The 21998-nt window shown below is 38.2% G+C and overlaps 1 protein-coding gene across 1 annotated transcript in view; it reads right to left on the reverse strand.

Annotated features, from left to right (window-relative positions):
- Positions 1–974: 974 nt before the first annotated feature.
- Ythdf2 (YTH N6-methyladenosine RNA binding protein F2) overlaps positions 975–21998 on the reverse strand; it is a 34796-nt gene continuing 13772 nt past the window's right edge. The window contains exon 6 of the mRNA XM_046468754.2: positions 975–1829. Within this exon, the coding sequence (XP_046324710.1) occupies positions 1729–1829 (101 nt within the window). The 3' untranslated portion in view covers positions 975–1728. The remainder of the gene's footprint in view (positions 1830–21998) is intronic.

Here is a 21998-nt window from a genome sequence, read left to right on the forward strand (position 1 = left end):
AGTGTCAACAAGTATTAAGACCCATTTTCAGAGTTCTCTTAGTACAGATGTTTTTAAACAAACTACCTCTCCAAAATTAAACTTGTGTGTGTGTGTGTGTGTGTGTGTGTGTTGGGGATCAAACCCAGGGTTCAGATATGCCAGCAAGTGCTCTCCTCTTGAGCCACATTCCCAACCCCTGAATTGGGACATATTAAGAGCTAAAAAATCTTTAAGGCACAGAAGCCCTTCAAATCTAGGTGAAAAAACAAGAATGAATTAAGTGTTGTATGGTTATAAGTCACTCCAAAGACTTGGGTTCACTGGAATTTCATTTTTTTAGGACACGAATCCATGTGGAATACTGTCTAAATAAAACATACTTTGGTTTTGTTTTGCCCCCAGAGATGCTCTACCACTGAGTTATATCCCCAGTCCTATTTATTCATTCATTTATTTAAGTACTGGGGATTGAACTCAGGGCACTTTACCCCTCAGCTACATCTCTAGCCCTTTCAAGAAATGTCTCCATAAGTCTCTAAGACTGACTCAAACTTGAACTTGTGACCCTCCTCCTCAGAATCCCAAGTTACTGCAATTACAGGCATGCACCACCAAGCAATAACCCATATTTCAGATTAAACACTTATATCCTTGGATACTGGGTGCTACCACCTCCCCTACTATCACTGGCCAGAGTTTTGTGGAGTTAGTAGTGCCTGGCACCTAATAAACACAGTTATCTGTTGAATGAATGATTTACCAGTGGCTCTATCTTCTCTGGAAAGTATCCAGAAATAAAGCATTATGAATATTGACCCACCTTGCTTTGCAGGGGTCATGGTTATACAGCCCTAGGTACAAAGCAAACCTGAACTATTTCCTCTCAACACAAACTTTCTAAATTAGTTGCTATCTTGCCTCTTAGAACTCTTTATACTCTAAATCTTTCACAACATATAGCAGATTCAAATAATACTAAATGGTACTAAAAGTGATGCTCAACAGGATCTCACGTTTATTGAGAAGTGATTAATGGTAAAAAGAAAGGCAATGCCCTTTCCTCATTGGCTGAACAAGAAACTGAAGAAACATTCACTACACGTTTTACAATATTTTTCTCTTCCAAAATGCATTTCTGAAAACGAGTTTTTACCACTGTTCTTAGCTTTGAAATCAAATTAATCCTGACTTAATCAGTATAATGTACAAGAACAGAACATTTCTTAGGACTCCTAGTACTTTACTTTGAGTAACAAAGGGTCAGAGAAAATGAACCACCCTTAAAGACACAACCTTGGGTAACACTGTTAAATTTCTCCTAGACAAAAATTCTTCATAAAAAATGTTCTTCCAGTTCGGAAGGGAAAAATCAAATTCCCACTTTCTGGGGTGGACACCCAACCTTTGCAACTCAAGTGTTCTCCAAGTGCAAATGTCAAAATGGGAGGAGGAAAGGGTTTAAAAATTAGAGAAAACTGTATGCACTTACGGACTTAAAAATCCGAAAAACATAGTAAAAGACAAAAAAACCAAAGCATTATGCTCTGAAATCACAACCGAAGCCAAAATAAAAGGGACATTTTTCACCTAAACTACCTAGAGGAATTTTTTGTTTACTTTTTTTCTGTTTTTTTCTTTTTTTTTTTTTTCATTTTCCAGTTAAGTCCTATGTCTTTTGTGAAATTCCAATACTTAAACTGCAAGTCTGCAATCGTCTCTGAAGTCAATGAAATTAAGAAAAAAGTCCTAATTCTCTTGAAGGTCAATTTTCCTCTTAGGATATGCAGATGCAACCGTTGCTGCAGTCTGTTCAGAACTGCTTTCTATTTTCCACGACCTTGACGTTCCTATGAAAAAAAGAATGAAATGATTAGTTAAAACTTATCTGAACATACTAAAGTTTAAGTTATTTATGCTAAATAGAATATTTCCACAAATAAACTGGCTTTTATTTCTTTTCTGTACAAAGAATTGAACCCAGGGCACTTAAACCACTGAGCCACATCCCCAACCCTTTTTGAGACAGGGTCTCCCTAAGTTGCCTAGGCTGTCCTTGAATTTGTGATCCTCCTGCCTCAGCCTCCAGAGATGCTGGGATTACAGAGGCATGTGTTACCACATCCAGCAAACTGACTTATATTTCTTCGATTTTAAACAGCTAGCAACACCCAAGCATCCCAATTAATAAAAATTACTTTTGACTTTTAAAGTCCATTTTTAAAAAATTCTTTTGTTGTTGTTGGACACAATACCTTTATTTTACTTATTTATTTTTAAGTGGTGCTGAGGATTGAACCCAGGGCCTCCAAATGCTAGGCGAGCGCTCTACCACTGAGCCAAAACCCCAGCCCGTTAAAGTCCTATTTTATGACTAAACAGATTCACTTTATTATTATACTTATTTTAGGCTAATTATTAGCCTAACTTCATTCTAATGTAACTTCATCCTAATGGAAGTAACTTCAAACATACATCAGTGGTCTGAAAAGGGAAGCACAAAAATGACACACAAAATTCTATGCGTACTAGAGTCAGATCAACCTACATGGAAATCCTACACTAATCCCAGGGACCTGAACATATTCATGGACTACGAATTTCTTTTCTATAATATAAAGATAAATACCTCATAGGGTTGTGAAACATTGATGAACAGACTATAGAAAGATCTAACTCCATGGTAGGACAAGAAAACCACCCACATTCCCCCAGGGAGAGCTTAAATAAATTCACTTAGGGATGGATTATTTGAGTTTTCCTTGAAAAAAACTAAAGGCTTATTTTATTACTCAGTCTTTATGAGTCCTTCATAAATTTAATCTAAAAGCCATCTATTGTACACATGAAATCATAATACACTTTTTAAAAAATGAATGGGGCTGGGATTGTAGTTCAGTGGTAGAGCACTTGCCTAGCATGTGTGAGGCACTGGGTTAAAAAATAAAGGAATTGTGTCCATCTACAACAATAGCAACAACAAAAATGAATGGGGAAAAAAAGCCCAAAAGTGGAAAATAGGAGTTCACAGACCTTAATTTATACATTTGCTCCCATTTACCCACAGGTAACTATGATTTGACTGTCAGTTGCTATTCTTTTTTGGTAGAAATCATACTATCACTTAAGTTTCCAAGATCTAGGCACTGTACATATATATTACAGCAATCTTCATAATGACCCTACTTGGACTGTTATTTTTCCTGTTTATTTTTAGCGTGTGCAGGAGCAATGCTAGGGAATAAACCCAGGAGTACCTTACCGCTGAGCTATATCCCCAGTCCTTTCCTTTTTTTGTTGTTTTGGTACTAGGAATTTAACCCAGGAGTAATCAACCACTAAACCACAACGCCAGCTGTTTTTTACGTTTTATTTTGAGGCAGGATCTCACTAAATTGCTTAGGGCCTCGCTAAGTCATTAAGGCTGGCCTTGAATTTGCAATCCTCCATCCTTAGTTTCCTGAGTTGCCGGGTGGTGTGTAGAGGCCAACAAACTTAACACTTTTACCTTTTTTTTTTTTTTTTTTTTTGGGGGGGGGGGGGCACGGTTGTAGATGGACGCAATACCTTAGTGGTGCTGAGGATCAAACCCAGTGCTTCACATATGCTAGGCAAGCGCTCTACCACTGAGCCACAACTGCAGCCCACTTTTCATTTTTTGAGAGAGGAAGGGTCTTGCTAAAATTGATGGGGCTGATTTCAATCTTGTAATCTTCCTGCCTCACTCTTCCAAACCCTTGGGATAATAGGCCTGTGCCACCACACCCTGCTTATTTTTTATTTCAGAGACAAGAAAATCTAAAACTCAAAGAAATTACTTGCCCAAGGATAAAAAGGAACCAAAATCCATAACCAGGACTACAAGGCTACCAAATCCATGATCTTTCTACATTGTTATTACAAATATTTACACAAAAATTAACAAAGAATGAGTCTGTAATGAACTGACTACTACTCTTATTCTATGAATGTTAAAAGGGGGGAAAAGCAAATTGCTTATTCAGAAAAATATGTTTTTGTGATGTCCCACACTTCACATATCCAGATTTCAGAGAAACCAAGATCAGGGATATTATTTTTAAAAGAAATTGCTTTGAAAATATTAATAATTCACTCATATACTCCAGTCTGTGGGAATCAATTATCATTCAAGTAAGAAAATTAATTCAGGGGCTAGGGATGTGGCTCAAGCGGTAGCGCGCTCGCCTGGCATGCGTGTGGCCCGGGTTCGATCCTCAGTACCACATACAAACAAAGATGTTGTGTCCGCCAAATACTAAAAAATAAATATTAAAATTCTCTCTCTCTCTCCCCCTCTCTCTAAAAAAGAAAATTAATTCAGTCCAACCTAAAAGAATTGAAAAGTTTTGATGTTCCTGGGCAGGAGTATTCATTTTTTCCCCCTTTCCTTCCCATATATTCCCCAAGTTTCAATAAAGGATATATTATTTATAATAGGAAAATCTGTTATAAAACAATCTTTGGAATTGGTCAAACTTTCAACAGCACTTTACTTAAAACAATCAAATTCATCTACCTAGTTTCATCTTTCATAAACTACAAAGACCTACCACTTACCTAGCCTCTTCTATTACTGCCAACATCTATACACCTTAGGCTTCAAGTATGTTTCTTCATTAAGTCACATCATTATATTTTATTTTGGGGGACTGGGAATTGAACCCCAGGTACTCTTAACCACTGAGCCACATCCCCAGCCCTTTTTATTTTTTGAGACAGGGTCTCACTAAGCTTAGCTTAGGGCCTTACTAAATTGCTGAGGCTGGCTTTGAACTTGCAATCCTCCTGCCTCAGCCTCCTGGGTTTACTGGCATGTGCCATCACATCCAGCTCATTCCTATTGCTTTTTAAAAATGTGGTGATAATGGCCCCATAATGGTTATGGCTCAGCGGTAGAACGCTCACCTAGCATGTGCAACATCCTGGGTTCAATCCTCAGAACCACAAAAAATAAAAATAAAGCTATTGTGTCCAACTACAACTAAAAAATAAATATTAAAAAAAAACGTGGTGATACTGCAGATTGACCCCAAGGCCTTGAACATGATAGGAAAGTGCCCTAGCCTTGAATTTGTGATTCTCCTGCCTCAGCTTCCAGAGTAGCTGAGATTGCAGGCATTGAACATCTGACAATTCCTCAATTCTTACTGCTTTTATTTTCTTTAAGCAAAGACTGTCTTGCTTCTCTCCTTATGTTCTTCAAGGTAAAGTTTCAATCTCTTTTCCCTTTTTTTGAGACTTCTTTAAACACTGCAGCTTTCAACATCCTCCTAAATCTGCACCCCCAACTGAAACTGAAATTGCACTGCCATGTTTCATGGGAGGTAGCAACAACTACATCAAAAGCTCCCAGGAAGGGGCCAAGGGTTTAGTTCAGTGGTACCACTTGCCTACCATGTATAAAGTCATAAATTCAATCCTTGGCACCACAAAAAAGCCTCCTAGAAAGCAAAAACCTGGTCTACAAGAAAACCTCACTAACTACTTTTAAGTTTAGCAGAAGATTTAACTGTTAAATAAAATTGTGCCTTGTGCTAGGGGTGTGGCTCAGTGGTAAAACATTTGCCTGGCATGCATGAGGCCCTGGGTTTGATCCCTAGAATAATGAAAAACAAAATTCAGAGCAGTAACTCAGTGGGCAGAGCACTTACCTATAGCATGTAAGGCCGAGTTCAATTCTCAGCACTGCCCCCCCTACACACACACACCTTGAAGTTGTGCCTTTTTTAAATTTTTTTATTTTTTATTGGGTCTTTCTTCTTTATTCTTTTTGGTACCTTTATTTTTTTTTAATGTGGTGCTGAGGTTTGAACTCAGTGCCTCACACATGCAAGGCAAGCACTCTACCACTGAGCCACAACCCCAGTCCCGAAATTGTGCCTTCTTAATTCAATCTCAAAAATACAGATTAAATTTGCCCCAAATTTTAATGCTAAATTAGAAAACATAAAACTTTATAATACTGTCTTACCAAGTCCTAAGAAATACATTAAGTTCACCAGTATGCTTTTAATAACAGCATTTAAAATACTTAGTCTCAAGACAGGCTTATTGGCACATGTCTATAATCCCAAACTACTCTGGAGGCTGAGGAAAGAGGATCACAAATTTGAGATCACACTAGGCAACTTAGAAAGACCATCTCAAAATAAAAAATAAAAGGGGCTGGGAATGTAGCTCAGTGATAGTCCCCTAGGTTCAATCCCCAGTACTGCAAAAATATAAAAAGCAAAGTAATTAACATTCATCTCCTTGAAGAATGTAAGGATAGTTAAACATTCACATCAAATCATCTTGAAAAGTAAATGAATTTAGAATCAGTAAAATAATATCTTGTGAAAAGTTTACAGTTAAGAATGAAATAAGATTTTTTTTATTTTTTTTTTTAATATTTATTTTTTAGTTTTCGGTGGATATAACATCTTTGTTTGTATGTGGTGCTGAGGATCGAACCAGGGCCACACGCATGCCAGGCGAGCGCGCTACTGCTTGAGCCACATCCCCAGCCCCAAGATTTTTTTAAATATTGTTTTTATTTTTAAGAAAAGCAGATTGAGGGGCTGGGATTGTAACTCAGCTGTACAATACTTGACTAGCATGTGCAAGGCACCACATAAAAATAAATAAAATATAAATATTGTGTTCATCTACAACTAAAAAAACAATATTAAAAAAAAGCAAACTGAAAAGAGCAAGAATCAATAGGATCCTATTCGAGGGGCCTTCCACTGGCTAAATCTATAATGTAAGTAAACACTTATCACAGTATTATCTGAATCAGTCAAGAATTATCAATAAATGCTAAAACAAAAGGGTGAAACTTTAAGGAGATACATTTATACAGTCTCAAAATATTTTCCCATCTATTAAAGGAAAAAATAGTAAAAACTACAGTGGAGAGTTCTATGGATGATACACAAATGATCAAAGTTAACATTAACAATAATGACATAAACAGACATTTTGTACTTCTTAACTGATCTAAGGACAACGTCTCTTGAAGTCACTGAAGACTAAAAGACTGAAGAGACATGAAATAAAATGATTCTAAACTAAAATGTATATTACAAAAAAAAAAAAAAAAAAAAACGGGCTGGGATTGTGGCTCAGAGGTAGAGACCTTGCCCAACACACATGAGGCACTGGGTTCAATCCTCAGCACCACATAAAAATAAAGTTATTATGTCCACCTATTCCTAAAAATGTTATTAAAAAAAAAAAAAAAGCCGGGAGTGGTGGCGCACGTCTGTGATCCCAGTGGCTCAGTAGGCTGAGACAGGAAGATTCAAGGCCAGGTTCAGCAACACTGAGGCACTAAGCAACTCAGTGATACCCTGTCTCTAAATAAAAATAGAAAATAGGGCTGGGGATGTGGCTCAGTGGTTGAGTACTCCCAAGTTCAATTTCTGGTACAAAAAAAAAAAAACCTCAATAAAACTGGAAGCCATATGCCTTAGCGAATTAGCATTCCAGTGAATTAGCAATCCAGCTACTCAGGAAGCAGAGGCAGAAGGGTTGCTTGAGACCATGAGCTCCAAGCAAGACCAGCTCAAAAGAACAAAACATGCACAAACACAACACCACAACTGGAAAAAGTGCTAAGAAGCCAGTCATGAGTGTGCACGCCTGTAATCCCAGCAATTTAGGAGGCTGAGACAGGAGGATCACCAGTTCAAAGCCAGCCCCTGCAACTTAGGGAGGCCCTAAGCAACCTCATATGGTTGTCCATTTTTTTTTCCCCTAATTTTTTCTAGTTGTAGATGAGCACAATACCTTTATTTTGTTGCTTATTTTTATATGGTGCCAGGGATGGAATCCAGTGCCTCACTCATGCTAGGCAAGGGGCCTAGTTGTCCTTTTCATGGAGAGAACATATCATACACAAAATAAAAATATCATACAACGTATCATCATTAGTCACTATGCAGAAGAGCTGTGTTAAACTTATTCCTCCAGTCTATCTGTAAGTATGTATCCTTTGATCAATTTCTCTATCCAATTTTTTGGGGGATTACTGGAGACTGAATCTAGGGGTGCTTTACCACTGAACTATGTCCCCAGCCAGTTTTTTTTTTTTTTTTTTTTTTTTGATAGAGTCTCTCCAACTCTCCTAAGCCTCAAACTTTAAATTCTCCTGCCTCAGCTTCCTGTATTGCTGGGATTACAGGCATGTGCCACCATGCCCGCCCCAATCTTTAAATAAAGATAAATTTAAAGACATTGTAGAGCGCTTGCCTAACTTAATGTGTGGCCCTAGGTTCAATCCCCAGTATCCCTAAGAGGGAGGGGCGTTTAAACAAGGAAAATACATTTCTAACTCTCAACCTCTGTGCCTATGGCTTAAATAACAAGTAATGCCTACTCCTCAAACTACTCACTCCACCTCAGCCCCTTCTTATTTTAAGCCTGATCATAGGGCTGGGGATATGGTTCAATGGTGCCTGCTTAGCATACACAAGGCCTTAGGTTTAATCTTCAGCATTCCCCTGCCTTCCTACCCCAAGAAAAACAAACTTGGTCTCTAGAGAAAATACCGTAAAAACCACAAAGTGGTAATGTTACTTCAAATTTATACATATAAAAAGGTGATGCCCTTCATTCTAAGTGCATACCTTCCAAGCCCTTCAGTGGATCCCTGAAATGATAGTACTGAGCCCTGTATATAATGTATTTTTCCCTACACATACAAACCTATGAGAAAGTTTAATTTCTAAATTAGGCACAGTAATAGGCATGAAAATAACTAAAAATAATCATAATAATTCAATATAACAGAAGCTATGTGAATGTGTTCTCTCTAGGATTTTCCTTTTAATGCTTTAAGAACACAGTTGATAACTAATTAGACAAATTAAAAAATAAAGTAAAAAAAAAAAAAGAGCACAGGTAAATGAACTGCAGAAAGCAGATAAGTCACAGATAAGGGAGGAACACAAGAACCTCTTAGAAATCTGAAAGCTGCCCCCCTCCACCACCAAAGTACTAGGGACTGAACCCAGGGGCACTCTATCATTGAGTTCCATCACAAGCTCTTTTTTCGGAGAGACAGGGTCTTGCTAAATTGCTTAGGGTGGCCTCAAATTTACAATCCTCCTGCAGTCTCCACAATAGCTAGAATTACAGGAATTCACCAGTGCCTGACTGAAACTTGAAAGGTTTTAATGTCAATGTATTAAGTTTATATATTTGGTTTTCCTCTATTTAGTCTAATATCCTTTCTTATTTCTCCTACAATCCCTCTTCCTCCACTTTTTCCCTTTGCAGTGCTGGAACCCAGGGCATTGAGCATGCTAGGCAAGCACTCTACCAGTAAATTATACCCCCACTCTTCCTTCCATTTTTAAATGGACAGTAAAACTGAAGCATATTAATTTATTTCATTTTCTTTTGGGGAGTACTGGGGATTGAACCCAGGATTTCCCACATGTGAGGTAGTGGGAAAAGTGCTCTGCCAATGAATTACAGCTCTAATCCTATTTACCTGCCGATCTATTTATCTATTGGTACTAGGGATTGAACCCAGGGACGCTTAGCCACTGAGGCACATCCCCAGTCTTTTTTATTTTATGGCTGGGTTTAAGTTCCTTAGGGTCTCACTACACTGTTGAGGCTGGCCTTGAAATTGCAACCCTCCTGCCTCAGCCTCCCAAATCACTGGGATTACAAGCACATGTCACTGCACCCAGCTCCCTATTCCTTTTTAAAAATACTTTTGGTTACAAGGTCTATTCTTTCATCCCCTCCTCAGTTTTTCTAGGTGCAGACCAGACGTTCTGTTGGACTTAAGTTCTTGAAACTGAAGCAGAAGCAACAGGATGATGTATACACATTAATTAATAACGTTCCCTACCATCTAATTCTTTTCCAAGATTGTTCATTCGTAGCTCAAATCCAATATACATTTCACTGAAAGGGAAATAAAGGCTGAAAATATTCAGTACCTGAATAAACCTGGCAAGTAATTTCTAAAATGAGAATAAAGGACAAGTTAGGATTTTGTTTTGTTTTGTTTTAGTATAACTAAAAACTAAAATTTGAAAACACTTATTTCCAAACCAAATGAAATTGTCTGCTAGGCTCTCCACTAAGAGCTGCATTTGAACTGAAACTAATTTCACAACAAAATAATTTCTCAAAACAGTTTGGAAATACTGACTTTGACTTGTACTATGACTGTATTAGACAATTGTTTTTAATGGTATGTCAAACCCCAACCCACCCCCAGCCCAAGGATACTCTGTAGTTGATAGGTAAATTTACAAAAATGAAGCAATCATTAGAATATACTTTCCACATACGTGAAAATGTTTTTCACTTCAACTCCACTTCTGAATTTTTTCAATCTCACCATCCACAATAATTTCATTAATTACTTCTCAGCTGAACATCGTGAACTTTGCCACATACTTTCTCTGTGCACTCTCCAGTCCTAATATTCCCAGTAGCACTATTAATATCATGTAAAAGTTATTAAAGAAACTGATGACTGGGCTGGGGCTCAGAGGTAGAGTACTCGCCTACCATGTGTGAAGCACTGAGTTCGATCCTCAGCACCACATCAAAATAAAGATATTGCATCCACCTATAACTTAAAAAAAAAAAGAAACTGATGATTAATCCAAAGATGTAGAGGGGCATGTGTATGCCCAAATCCTTCATAAAAAGACCTATGTGCAAATACATCTACATTTAACCCTCCTAACAATCCAATCCTACCCACTCCACACTTTTTTTTTTTTTTTTGGTGGCAGGGGTGGTGGTGGTACTGAGGATTGAACCCGGGGCACTTAATCACTGAGATACATCCCTAGTACCCCTCCCCCTTTGGAGATAATGTCTAAATTGCCAAGGCTGACCTCGAATTTTACAATCCTCCTGTTTCATTGTCCAAATCACTGGTATTACATGTGTACCACAATACCCAGGCTATAATCTTTTTTAAAAGGACCCATCATACATAATATACTTAAAGGGTCCTCTCGCCACATTCCAAAATCGACCACCTTCTTAAAGCCCCCCCCGACCTTTTTTTTTTTTTTTTCAGTACGGGAGATTGAACTCAGGGGCACTCAACCACTGAGCTATACACATTCCCAGCCCTATTTTGTATTTTACTTAGAGAGAGGGTCTCACTGAGTACCTCGATTTCGCTGAGGCTGGCTTTGAACTCACAATCCTCTTGCCTTAGCCTCTCAAACCACTGGGATTACAGGCATGCATCACAAGGCCCACCAGGCCCAGCTAAAAGCCTTTTTCCCCCCTTTTTTCTTTTTAAAAGTACTGGGAATTGAACCCAGGGGGGCTAAGTTGCTTTAGGCCTCACTAAATGGCTGAAGCTTGCCTTAAATTTAAGATTCTTCTTGCCTCAGCCTCCAAAATTCTTGAGATTACAGGTGTGCACCACCATGCCCAGCTTAAAAATCAGCTGTTAATATAACAGTTTGAGCAATTTCAGAATGGCTAGTGACTGCTAAATCTTCTAGTTTAAAATCATCTGACAACTCTAAAAATAATTAACATGTTTAGCTGAATATTCTAGCACATACCTGTAATCCCAGCTATTCAGGAGGTTAGGGCAGGAAGTCTGAAAGTTCTAGACCAGGAAGTCTGAAAGTTCTAGACCAGCCTGAACAACTTAGTGAGACACTGCTTCAAAATAATAAATAAAAAGGGTCAAGGATATAGCTCTGTGGTAGAGAACCAAACGAGTTCAATCCCCAATACTGCAGGAAAAAAAAAAAAAAAAGATCCTCCTGCCTCAGCCTTCTGAGGAGCAAGGACTGTAGGTGACCAGCTTTAATAATAATTGCTAATCCTATAAGAAATATGCAGGATGCTTACTAGGTAAAATGTAAAATAGTAATTTATTAACTCTTAATGTAAGGCCTGTTTTGTTTTCTTTCCATGTCAGGAATGGAATGAAGACCTCAGACACACTAGGGAAGTGCTCTACTAGTGAGTTATACCCCCAGCCTGGTATCAATATATTTTTTTCTTTTTTTTTTTTAATATTTATTTTTTAGTTTTAGGTGGACACAATATTTTTTTTTTTTGAGAGAGAGAGAGAGAGAGAATTTTTTTTTCATATTTATTTTTTAGTTTTCGGCAGACACAACATCTTTGTTTGTATGTGGTGCTGAGGATCGAACCCAGGCCGCACGCATGCCAGGCAAGGGTGCTACCGCTTGAGCCACATCCCCAGCCCCAATATATTTTTTTCAAACTTTACATACAGCTCAAAAGTTATCTTGAATCTCTAATATTTTTTGAAGTTAGTACTCCAAAGCTCTCCTCCAGGTCCATCCTGCTCCCTTCCTCATCCCTTTCTGGGGTCCACTGACCCCCAAACAAATTAACTTTTGCCATATATCACTTTGAATTACCCAAGAACTTGTCTGGACGTCAATGCTAGCTATGCCATTAAAGGGAAGTAACCTTGCAGCTTGTGTACAAAATTGAATAAACTTTCCAATTCGATTTTACAGCCTCTCAATGTACATTATCCAGACCATTTGAATTCTTGACGCCTGTAATTAACCACAACCTTTACAACTTTCAGCAAATGGTCATGAAAGTTATAAACAATAGATCCAATTTGCTCCATTTGGATTCTTGTGATGGGAGATTAAAGTGCTTCAATAAAGGTTCAAGTTTCAATTAATTATGTTCTCATATGACCACAAAGATCAGACTGGCTTTAGGTACAGAAGATAAGAACCACTGTTTTGTTTGTTTTCTTTTTTTAACCCTATCCTTTGTGATACTAGGGACTGAACCCAAAAGACACTACCACCAGGCTGTATCACCAGTCCTTTATTATTTATTTAGAGACAGGGTCTCACTAAATTGCTCATATTGGCATCAAACTCGTCATCCTCCAGCTTTAGCCTCCCAAGTAGCTGGGATTACAGGCAAATATGGCCACCATGCCTGGGTCCATTAGCTATTTTAAGTGGTAAATGTAAAGGAGCATGACAAAAGAGCAAACAGCTTTGGAGCAAAAAATTTCAACCCTACTTGCTAGGAAAGAATCATGAGAAAGTTATTCTTTTTTTAATCTTAGTTTCCTAATTAGACAATTTTTTTCTTTCTTTTTTTTTGATGACATCGCAATTGAACACATACTCCAGAGCATGCTGGGCAAACATTCTACCACTGAACTATAATTTGACCTGTTTTACAGGATAATTACAAGAAAATGAAGATATACGAAAAGGGCCTTTATACTGATACCCAACAAATATCTAAATAAGGGTAAATACTTCAAGTGTAAAGAGGGAAAAGGCAAGGTAAATACTACATAAAGTATTATATATTAAAAAGACTATATCATAATCAACTGTTTAGGTAAAGATGAGATTTAAAAAAATACCAAAACAATGAGTGGTTTATCAGAAGTGTTGTGCCTTTTTTACTTTTTATAATTGGCAATATTTTATAATGACAAATAAAATTTACAATTAATATAATCTTTATATAATAAAAGTTCTAAGGGGCCAAGTGCAGTGGTGCACATCCAAAATCTCAGCTACTCTGGAGGCTGACAGGATTATAAATTATTGAAGATCTGCCTCAATAACAGTGAAAACCTGTCTCAAACTTAAGAATTAAAAGGGCTCTGAATGTAGCTCATTGATAGGGCATCCCCAGCACTCCAAAACAAAAGTTCTATCTGCTATCCACACCTTACCAAAAAAATTCACATAGGGTCAAAATGTTGCATTAGCATATTTTTCCTGAATAACAGGGCTAAAATCTGCATTTGCAGATGGCCCACTACTATCTCTTCAAGAAGCACCCATAATTATCTTAAATACAGCTGGCACCAGTATCAATGGAGGATTGGTTGCAGAACTCTCCACATGTAACAAAATCCAAGGATGCTCAAGTCCTTTATAGAAAATGGTGCAGTATTTGTAAACAACCTATGCAATCCTCTCATATGGTCAAGTATTATGGTGCATGCCTAGTAATCCCAGGGACTAGGAAGGCTGAGGCATGAGGAGTTCAAGGAAAACTTTAGCAAATTAGCAAGTTCCTATCTCAAAATTAAAAATAAAAACGGGGCTAGTTCAAAGCCAGCCTTGGCAATTTAATAAAGCCCTAAGCAATTTAGGGAAACCCTGTCTCAAGTTAAAAATAAAAAGGGCTAGAGATAAGGCTCAGGGGGTCAAGTGCCCCCACGTTCAACCCCTGGTACCAAAAAATAAAATAAAATGGTGCTGGGGATGTGGCTCAGTAGTTAAGCACCTCTGGGTTAAATCCCCTCCAACAACAACAAAAAAACTCACATATGGTGCCCCTGACCACAAGGCCTGGCACATGCTAGGCAAGCACTACCATTACCCAAGCCCCCCTCCATAATACTTATTGTTTAAGAAAATGACAAAAAAAAAAAAAAAAAAAATCTAGTACGTATTTAGTACAGAAGATTTCCTTCACCCCATCTCCATTACTGGGGACTGAAACAAAGGTGAACTCCATCCCTAGGGTGTTGTTTTTTTTTTGAGATAGGGTCTTGCTAAGTTGTCAGAGCTAGCTTTGAACTTGTAATCCTCCTGCTTCAGCCTCCCAAGTAACTGGAATTGCAGGTGTGTGCTGGTGGACCCAGCTCCCATACATCTCTGATCCAGAGTTGGTCAAAATTACTGAAGCAGAATCCTCGGATACAGCAAGCCTGTAAGTGTAAGTGCAAATGAGTTGGAAAGATGAGCAACTGCCTGTATTTTCCTTCATCTTTCCACTCTTTCCCTACCCATTCTTCCAGACCCAATTCAATTAAGTCTTCCATAAAAAATTCCTAATGATTGTAGCCCTAACTGGTCTTGCTATTCTCTTCTGCTCTCAGTCTCATATTATAAATTAGCACTTTAATATACATGGTTTCATTTGGTATGTCATGATTCCTTGCTATCTTCTATAACTAACTCTACTTGAATCAGTTCAACTAGCAACTATTTATTTAACAAGAATGAAAAACATTAGAGTGCTATTTGAACTAGTTTTGCTTGCACTGGAATTGTGTCCAGTAGGTGGTGGCGGTATACAAATTTAAACCGCTACCTACTTCAAACGAGAAAGCCGGAAAAGATTATCTGAGCTGCCACACTCAACCTTTCTCCTTGCTCATTTACAAACTTACAGAATTCAATAGTGAATTTACAAAAGCAGAAAAGAGATCACCTTTGTTTGCCCTAATTCAGGAACAGAACTTTTTCTTCTATATGTGAAATTTTTCAAGAGCTACAAGAAAGTAAATTTATCTCACTGTCCCTTACACTACAGCATTCATTCAAACTGCTGAAGCCTTTCTCTTCTTCTCTTCTAGCAGTAAATCTTCACCCCTAACACATCCTTGCCCCAACTAAACATCACAACATACCTTGAAGAGATGCTGAACTTGCAGAATCCTCACTTGATTTCAAAACAAACTCCCCACCTCTCAGATCAACTTCCAGGCACCATTCCTCCCACCCCAAACTTCATGTCATCTAGTGTTTTTTTAAACTATGCTTCATGGAGGAGATGATTCAAGAATCAAGCTGTGCATGTAAAATTCGTCCTTGTAAGTACTGTTGGGGTGGGAGAAATCCATTACTAATCCAAGACTAGAAAGTTTTAAAACTGATATGAAAATAGGCCAGGCATGGTGAACAACACTTATAATCTCAATTGGGGAGGCTGAAGCAAAAGGACCTCAAGTTCAAGCAACTTAATGAGACCCTGTATCAAAATTTTAAAAAGGGCTGGGATATATATAGCTCAGTGAGTTCAAAACCCAGTACAACAAAAACAACGCAGTACCAAAAAAAAAAAAAAAAAAAGCAAAACAAAAACTGCTAACAGGAATAAAGTTACTTTTGACAAAAGTAGAATGTTTCATATCTAAGTGGTTCTTAGTTCAATGTATTCTGAGTACAGGTTAAATTATTCTAGCATTGCCAATTAGCCCTTGCCCTACAAATGTTAAGTTTAGAAAAATAGTTCTTTCTGGATCAATCTTTAGCCTTTTCAAGCTTATAATTCAGTGGTAGAACACTTGCCTAGCATTCTAAAGGTCCTGGGTTTGATCCCCAGCATTGGAAAACAAAGCAAAGGAATATATATCAGTTGTACCTGAAACATTGTTACATAGACCAAATTATGCAAATTGTCCATACTAGTGAAACAAAAAGTAGTCTTACTTCTCTCATTAAGGTTTCAAACAGATAGGTGGAAAGATCCAGCACATAGGGAAGAGTTGGAAGGATACACAAACAACAAATGCTACTGAATGAAGTGTAGAGATCAAACCTTCACATCCCTAACAGGAAAACAATCTTACCTTGGCATCTGTAACCTCTGTGTAGTCTTCTGAATACGCTGAGTATACCTCCATGTTCTTTTTTAAGTTCAGACTACTCCCTCTCATTTCTTTCATTTGTTTCCTCTTTAACCTATCCTTTGAATTTTATTTCTGGGGAGTCTCTCTATCACCTCATGGTGACTCTGGAACCATTCTATATATTTAAAACACCAACTCTGCTTTCTTCCTTCTTTTTTTCTTTCTTTTCCTTCTAGTGCTGAAGTTCAAACCTAGAGCCTCCAAAATGACAGGCAAGCATTCTACCACTGAGCCACATCCCAGCCCTAACAGCTCTGCTTTCTGAATTTGTGCGACTTTATATCTACATGAACTATTCAGTATTGTTACTCATCATTTTCAATATCAGTTTTCTTTTTTTAGAGAAAGAGAGAGAATTTAATATTTATTTTTTAGTTTTTCAGCAGACACAAGATCTTTGTTTGTATGTGGTGCTGAGGATTGAACCCGGGCCGCACACATGCCAGGTGAGCATGCTACCGCTTGAGCCACATCCCCAGCCCCCATTATCAATATTCTTGAATCATCATGGAATAAAATGTTCTATGCCTTTTCCTACACAGCCAAAAACTCCCAAATTCCCATCAGCAGATCTCTCTCTTCCAAGCTCCAGATCCCCATCCTTAACATATATATCGTTACTGTTCCTGTCCCACAGGCAACCAATACTTCTTTCAAGAAGTCAATACAAAGGCTGGGAATGGTGGCACAGCCAATAATCCCAGCAACAGGTAGCTAAGAAAAGAATTCCCAAGTTTGAGGCCAGCCTCAGCAACTTAGTAAGACCCTGTCCGAAAATAAAAAATGCAATGATTCAATCCCAGGTACCAGTAATAAAAACAAGTAAACAAACAAGGCTGGAATGTAGGTCAGTAATAAAGCATTTGTCTAGCATGTGCAAGGCCCTGGGTTCAATCCCTACTGGGGGTGGGGGGTGCCACAATATTTCCAAATCCTAACCCTAAACTGCTGCTTCTCCCATATTTAAAAAAAAAAAAAAAAAAAACTAGTCAGGAAATATGTCTAATCACATTCTTCAAATCTTCTCATTCCCATTATCTTGCTTCAGGTTTTTGCCTTTTTTCCTCACAGAACATTATTAATGTGTCTTAGTTACTCTGAACCACCTATTTACCTCTCTTCATTTTATGTATTATAGTAAGTTTCAACAAGCTGCTAACTTGAATTTCAACTTCCTTATCTATAAGTAAGTGATACTGCCTCCAAGGGGTGGAGGATTAAACAAAAACAATGAAAGTGCCTAGCAGGATGCCAAAGTCAATGTACAAGAAGTATTTCAATCTTCCCAGCTTCCAAACTGTCACTCCCTAATTAACTACCTCCTTTACAATCCAATTAAAACAAAAGCATATGAAAAAAATCCAAACCTTTCATATACTGGGCCTAAGAAACCTCTCCCATTTTAAATTTTAACACTTATCATTCTACGTTAATATTAAACTTATCATTCCAAACATATCACAAGTATTTATAAGACTATCTATAAGGTATTTATAAGACTATTTTTTTTTCTTTTTTGGGTACTGATGGAACCCAGAGGTACTCTACCACTGAGCAACATTCCAAGCCACCCCCACCCCCGTTTTTCTTTTGGTACCAGAGATTGAACTCAGAAGCACTGAACCACTGAACTACACATATCCCCAGCCCTATTTTGTATTTTATTTAGAGACAGGGTCTCACTGAGTTGCTTAGCACCTTGCTTTTGCTGAGGCTGGCTTTGAAGTCACAATCCTCCTGCTTCAGCCTCCCCAGCTGCTGGGATTACACCGTGTGCACCACCACACTCGGCTCTTAATTCAATCTTTTGAGTACCTTCTATTAAAATGGAAAATGATTTCCCAAATGCTGTAAGAGTAGTTCCTCAAATTACTATTATTATATATATATTTTTAGTACCAGGGATTAAATCTGGGACGCTTAACCACAGTGCCACATCCCCAGCCATTTTTTTTAAATATATTTTTCTTAGTTATAATTTGACAAAATACCTTTTTATTTTATTTACTATTATGTGGTGCTGAGGATCAAACCTGGCACCTCACATGGGCTAGGCTGAGGATCAAACCCAGCACCTACATGGGCTAGGTGAGGTTTCTACCACTGAGCCACAACCCCAGCCACCACACACCCCCCCCTTTTTTTTTTTAACACTTTAGGGCCTCGCTAATCTGCTGCTGTGTCTGACTTTAAACTCTCAATCCTCCTGTCTCAGCCTCCAAAGCCACTGTGATTACAGATACACTTACACCTGACCATTACTTTTTTTTTTTTTTTAAGAAGACAGGCCTTCTCAGGTATTGTGTCACACACACCCCTATAATCCCAGAAGACTGAGATAGGAAGATCACAAATTCAAAGCCAGCCTCAGCAATTTAGCAAGACCCTATCTCAAAATTGAGGGGGGAGGGGCAAGAAGACCATGGATATAACTCTAGCTCAGTAGTAAAGCACTTGCCTAGCAAATTTTTGTTCAGAAAAAATGTAATAATTACAGACTTAAATAATCTGCATTAACATTTTCTCCATCCTGCACTCCACCTTTTTTTTTTTGGGGGGGGGGGGGCGGAATGTGCAGTACTGGGGATTGAACTCAAGGCCTCATAGGTAAGCACTTTACAACTGAGTTACATCCCGATATTCCCAGTCCTTTTCATTTTATTTGAGACAGGGTCTTGCAAAGCTACCCAAACTGGTCTCCAACTTGCCCTTCTCCTGCCTAAGCCTGCCTTTACTGGGATCACCCCCCACCTTGGTGAATATTTTTTCCTTTCTAATGCAATGATACTTAATTTTATGTAATTTAACTGTGAACTGAATATTACAAACTTATAATGTAATTTAACATACAGAAATGTATTAAATTCCTTTCAATACAATGTACTTAATTATAACTTATTTACTTATGACTATACTTTGAACCAGCTCCTAAGTTTTTTTTTTTTAAAGAGAGAGAGAGAGAGAGAGAGAGAGAATTTTTTTTTAATATTTATTTTTTTTTAGTTTTCGGCGGACACAACATCTTTGTATGTGGTGCTGAGGATCGAACCCGGGCCGCCCGCATGCCAGGTGAGCGCGCTACCACTTGAGCCACATCCCCAGCCCTCCTAAAATTCTTGAAAGCTAAACAGCTAGCTTGCAACCATCCAATTCTAAAACATCACTGAAAACTTAGTCTAGCTAGCTATGAGATATTAAATAAATAACTTCTGATTCTCCTTCATCAGAAATCAGAGAATGATAGTATTAGATTAAAAAAAAAACTAAATTTCTGGTTCCGGTTTACTTAGTGTCAGGAATTAAATCAAGTGCCTTGTGCCATGTACTCTACCAGAACTACACCCCTAGTCCCAAAATAACTTTTGTGTGCACAATGTGCCCAGCACTGTGCTACTACCTGAGTGCTTTTTACTCTTATTATTACTTATTCTGCATGACCTCCTCTGTAAATCTTAACTTCCCCCCAAATTTATCACTCTCCTCCACAAAGTCAAAAATCTCTTCATTCTCCTATTACAGCTCTTATGTCATATTTTATCCATTTCATTGGTCTTAATATTTGCCTGCTCCTAAGGCAAAGAGGATGCCTTGTTTATCTCTTCTATCCTAGCAATTAATACAAACACTTGTGGAAAGATGGATACAAAGGGCATGGTTCTACAAGATTCAAATTCAACATCATCTATTGTCTTGTAGTCTTTATTTAAGGAGGCTGCAGAGAAAACCATTTTATCCATCAAAAAAGAAAGATGATGAGGAAATCAAAGAATTTCCTCAACCCTTTTATCAGGGACACAAGTTTATCTACAAACCAGCAGCAGAGCCTCAGAATTTTACAAAAAATGCTCAGTTTACCATTCTAATTAAAACAGAAGCCCCCATAAGTATGTATAATTGCTACATATCATTTAAAAACAAAAATACAGAGCTGGGGTATGGTTCAGTGGTAGGACTCATGCTCATGTTTTTTTTTTTTTTTTTTTTTTTTTTTTTAAGAGAGAGTGAGAGAGAGGTAGAGAGAGAGAATTTCAACATTTATTTTTTAGTATTTGGCGGACACAACATCTTTGTTTGTATGTGGTGCTGAGAATCGAACCCGGGCCGCACGCATGCCAGGTGAGCGTGCTACTGCTTGAGCCACATCCCCAGCCCTCATGCTCATGTTTGATCCCTAACAGTGTAAAAAACAAAAACACCAAATGAACAAACTATAAACACATGAAAAGAACAGGATGCCTACTCAAGTTCTCAAGAGGCAATTTAAAACAGTGCTGGGATGTAATTCAGCGGTAAAGCATTCCTGGGTTAAATCCCCAAGCGCACAAATTAATTAATTAATTAATAAAACAGTGGCGGGGCTAGGAGTGGTGGCACACACCTGCAATCCTAGAATAGTTGGGAGGCTGAGGCAGGAGGATTGCAAGCTCGAGGTCAGCCTAAGCACTTAGTGAGGCCCTGTTTCAATAAATAAATAAAGGCTAAGGCTGTAGCTTAGTGGAAGAATGCCACTGGGTTCATTCCCCAGTGTTTGCAGAGAAAAAGTTTCTAGTAGAGACTAAAAAAGTTTCAATAGTTATGCTACAGAGGGGATTCATACATGAGGCAGTCCAGATCAGAAACCAAGAATGAACAAAGCTTAGCTGACTCAAGATGACAGGAAATTCATTAAGAGGAAAGGACAGTATTAAAAAGATATTTTTAATCTTATTTTTTTTATACCAGAGCCTAAAAACCCTGGAGCACTTAACCACTGAGCTGTGTCCCCAGGCTTTTTTTTTTTTTTTTTTTGGTATCAGAGATTAAACTCAGGGGGCACTCAACCACTAAGCCACATCCCCAGCCCCTTTTAATATTTTATGAGAGAGTCTCACTGAGTTATTTATTGCCTCATCATTGCTGAGGCTGGCTTTGAACTCCTAATCCTCCTGTCACAGCTTCCTGAGCCACTGGGATTACAGTTATGCGCCAATAGCACCCCACTGTCCCCAGGCCTTTTTGAGACAGTGTCTGAGTCCCTAAGGACCTTGCTAAATTGCTGAGGATGGCTTCAAACTTGTTATCTTCCTGCCTCAGATTTCGAGGCCTCTGGGATTACAGGCATGCGCCACCACACCAAGCTAAACAGGTCTTTTAAGAAGTTATCATTTCCACTGGGTGCAATGGCACATGCCTGTAATCCCAGTGGCTGGGAGGCTGAGGCAGGACGATCGCTTTCAAAGTCAGCCTTATCAAAAGTGAGGCACTAAGCAACTCAGTGAAATCCTGTCTCTAAATAAAATACAAAATAGGGCTGGGGATATGGCTCAGTAGTCAAGTACCCACACCCACCCCAAAAAAGTTATTGGTTCCTTTCTATAATTTCTGACCTAAGTAGGTATATTAAATATAGTAAAGAAATAAGGGCCTGAGGGTTTAGTTCAAAGTTAGAGTGCTTGCCTACCATGTGTGAGGGCCCAGGGTTCAATCCCCAGCAGAACATGATGAAAGAAAAGATCAGTTGATGCCCAGTGAATTCAACTACAGATTTGGCATGTGCGTAATTTTTTAAGGCGTTCACTATACAATTATTAATTAAAAAATGGTCATCTAAATTGCACTAAAGACTTGCTTATTA

Source organism: Marmota monax, unplaced genomic scaffold (assembly GCF_021218885.2).
Source record: "Marmota monax isolate L192 unplaced genomic scaffold, Marmota_monax_Labrador192_F-V1.1 WCK01_AAM20220418_F8-fsc00008, whole genome shotgun sequence".
NCBI classification, from domain to species: Eukaryota; Metazoa; Chordata; class Mammalia; order Rodentia; family Sciuridae; genus Marmota; species Marmota monax.